The sequence below is a fragment of the Dendrobium catenatum genome, unplaced genomic scaffold, assembly GCF_001605985.2.
Source record: "Dendrobium catenatum unplaced genomic scaffold, ASM160598v2 fragScaff_scaffold_726, whole genome shotgun sequence".
In the NCBI taxonomy this organism is placed as follows: domain Eukaryota; kingdom Viridiplantae; phylum Streptophyta; class Magnoliopsida; order Asparagales; family Orchidaceae; genus Dendrobium; species Dendrobium catenatum.
In genome coordinates this window covers 754397-758035 of record NW_021319188.1, presented here as the reverse complement: position 1 = coordinate 758035, position 3639 = coordinate 754397, and the positions used below count along the sequence as shown (strand labels likewise).

Below are 3639 nucleotides of genomic sequence, written 5' to 3'. Positions count from 1 at the left end.
ATTTTGCCGCCATCCAATCCAGATCTAATTCATGTAGGTCCAACCACTCGTTGTTTCTCCTGTGCAATATTTCCCCTATCTCATTCATGCTTGACAGACTGATACTTGGACTCTATCTCCCTTGAAACAACTAAAACCCCTTGGCACAAGCTCTTCTTTGGATGCCAGCCACCCATTTTGCCCATGTATGGAAAGATATAAAAAGCAATGTTTTTTTTTCCCCTATCTTTCTTATTTTGCTGAGGGACGACTCTCTTAGAAGTCTTCACATTAAGAAATTATTCTGTACAGACACCAGATCGTTCGGAGATGATTGTGAGCGCTTCGTCACCCAGTACACAACACCAACACACAACAAAAAATGACGTGGCACACTCTCATTCTTCTCCGCAAGCCGTTTGATATCCGCACATAATAATTAATCCTTCACACTATACTTTACTCATTATATAATTTTTATGCTTTTTTTAATTAATGCAAATGAAATATTTCAAGATTTGATGTTAGAGAGAGCAGTAAACTTTAATTTTAATTTCATAATATTAAAATAACTTTTCTAAAAGAGTTTTCCTTTTCTTCTCATTAACTATTATACAATACTTTATTTATAACTTAAGGCTTATATAAATTATAAACTAATTATAAACTCTTTAGTTCATACTTTTTAAAATATTTAAAATATAAAATATTCAAAGTGTCCTTATTACATAAAATAAAGTATGAATGTTTAAGCTATCATAGTAGACAATGATAGCCAACAAATCAAACATGGACACCATTGCTTATATATATTGCTTATGTTTTTGAATGGAGAAGATTTGCGTGCGAGGCCTTAGGGGCAGAAGGTGACTCTGTAGTTGGTGCCGGCGGGGCAAGTGAAGGTGCTCGTTTGATCGTCCTTGGGATAGCTGTAGGCGTCCGGGCAAAGGTTCTTGAAGAACCTCGAGTAGTCGGTCGCCTGACAGCTGCCGGAGTTGCAGCAATACTCATCTGTCTTAAACACCGTGCACGGATTATTGCATCCTCCGGGAGCCTGCAGCGCCGCCGGGCACTGTCCAACGATATCCGCCGCGCATTTGATTCCGTGGCAAGACCCACTTGGCGTCTCTGGGCTGAAATCAAGCCCCACGTTAAACCCGTCGACGTTGGAGATGTCGAAAAAGTCGAGATTGGAGAACTGGTTGAGGGCGAACTCGGCCAGGGTGTTCGGCGGCGTGCCGTAGGAGGTGCAGGCAAGTTTGCCTCCGCAGTCGCCGGTTTGGCAATTGCCGTTTCCGGAGGCGTCAAAGGAGCAGCCGGTGCGGGCCCACACGCGGCCGCCGGTGGTCCCGGCTGGGACGTTGATGGTCCATGTTTGGCCGTTGTTGAGCTGGATGCCACCGCCGGAGGGGACAGCGGCGGCCCAGACAGTGTACGAGCATTGGTTGACGATGGTGAAGGTGGCGGCTTTGAGAGGGGTTAGGAGGGTGAGGAAGGCGAGGGGGAGGAGGAGGAATGAAATTGCTACGGAGGTGGTGGTCGCCATATTTGTTTGATTAACTGTAATGAATGAATTGGGAGGGAGGGAGGATCGTTTATATATATAGAGGAAGCTGCAAGCTCTTAAAGAAAAGTCTGATTTTTATTCTGTGATGATGCGTGGAAATGGTCGAAGAAGGAAGCATTCAAAGTCTAGATGGTAAGCCCAATTCCACGCAAAGTGCGAAATTTCTCGCATGAGCAAATACTATTCTCAGTACATTAAATCTAAGAGAATTCTCTGCGGATTGGTGGTCTTCCCCATTTTGATTTTGCCACCTAAAATATTAATTTTTATTAGATTTGTATGGGGTGAAATTATTACGTGCGGAGATCGGGCACAGAAAACCGTCTAGTTTGTCTCTATGAATAGTAAAACACTGGACTTTACTGCTGCACTTTTAATATTCATAGAGATAAAATCGATCAGCACTGCACTTTTACTATTCGTTGAGATAAAATTGAACGATTCGCAGTGTCAGATCTCCGCTCGTAATAATATCTCGTTAGGGAGAGGATCTTAATAAAGAAGGATGCTATTTGATTATTTGCATACATTCCTTACAAATGGGCATTTATTACCAAAGCTTATAAAAGCAATAGGTCGAAGATATCCATGTGGCTTAGCAAAAAGAAAGCATGAATGGCAATAAGTGCGATTTACTTTCCCTATTTCAAGTTTTTCTCATGAAAGATATGTGTTACTGCCTACTTTAATCATGAAATATGATTAATAGTTTTCAGATGAGAGTAAACCAAATGTTTGCCTTTTAACCTCTCATCAAAAGGAATAAAACTTTTGATAATCCTCAACTAAATAAGGAAATATTAATAAGTTTAGGGTTTAGGGCAGTAGCTTTTAAATCATTCTTAAATAGGGCCGGAAGCGAACCAAATGTTCGACGAGCTACTCGTTGTTCGGTTCGATTAAAGCTCATTTACGATCGTTTAATTAACTAAACAAACAAACTTGAACAATATTTTAAATACTCGATTCTTAAATAAACAAACTTGAACACTAATGCGTTCGGCTCATTTATGTTTGTGAACAACATCATTTGAAGTTCGTGAACAAGCTCGACATTAAGCTCGATTCGTGTTCGATTTTGAACTAGTGAATAAGCTCGATAAAAATAATTAATATTTGACTATAGAATTAATAAATATAAATAATAATTACCTTTGTTACATAGACAATTGCTTTTATTATAAATGTGTTTGTTCATAGATATGTTCATGAACGTGTTTATTTGATAGTTAAAAAAATTTGTTAAATATGTTCGCGAACAAGCTCGATAAACACTAAATGAACGAACATGAACTGGACATGCATGAACCGAACATGAACACTCCTTAATTTAAATGAACCAAACATGAACACAAACGCTAAAGCTCGAACAAACATGAACCAAACTTGAACAAGTTAATATTAAATGAACACAAACATGAACACTCACATACTCGACTCAGCTCGGTTCATTTGCAGACCTATTCTTAAAGGATCGAGATTCATTTTTATAACCTAAAAAATCATGATATGTTCTCTTAAGAGAGCTATTCGCCATGCCAAATAACAAAGAACCCACATCCAAAATTACAACAATTTGATACCATAAAACGAAGCCAGAAAAAACTCAAAATCTCCGAAACAAGTTGGCCAAAGGTCGGCCCATAAGCGAACCAAATGTTCGACGAGCTACTCGTTGTTCGGTTCGATTAAAGCTCATTTACGATCGTTTAATTAACTAAACAAACAAACTTGAACAATATTTTAAATATTCGATTCTTAAATAAACAAACTTGAACACTAATGCGTTCGGCTCATTTATGTTCGTGAACAACATCATTTGAAGTTCGTGAACAAGCTCGACATTAAGCTCGATTCGTGTTCGATTTTGAACTAGTGAATAAGCTCGATAAAAATAATTAATATTTGACTATAGAATTAATAAATATAAATAATAATTACCTTTGTTACATAGACAATTGCTTTTATTATAAATGTGTTTGTTCATAGATATGTTCATGAACGTGTTTATTTGATAGTTAAAAAATTTTGTTAAATATGTTCGCGAACAAGCTCGATAAACACTAAACGAACGAACATGAACTGGACATAAA

General features: G+C 37.9%; 1 protein-coding gene across 1 annotated transcript; it reads right to left on the bottom strand.

Moving 5' to 3' along the window:
- Window positions 1-658: 658 nt before the first annotated feature.
- Window positions 659-1544, bottom strand: LOC110098050 (protein P21-like). The gene has a single exon (XM_020824757.2). It carries the CDS (start codon window positions 1523-1525, stop codon window positions 833-835), a length of 693 nt encoding a protein of 230 aa, XP_020680416.1. The 5' UTR covers window positions 1526-1544; the 3' UTR covers window positions 659-832.
- Between the last annotated feature and the right edge of the window lie 2095 nt (window positions 1545-3639).

Excerpts from the sequence above, each read along its gene's own strand:
- LOC110098050 (XM_020824757.2), bottom strand. The coding sequence starts at position 1,525 with ATGGCGACCACCACCTCCGTAGCAATTTCATTCCTCCTCCTCCCCCTC.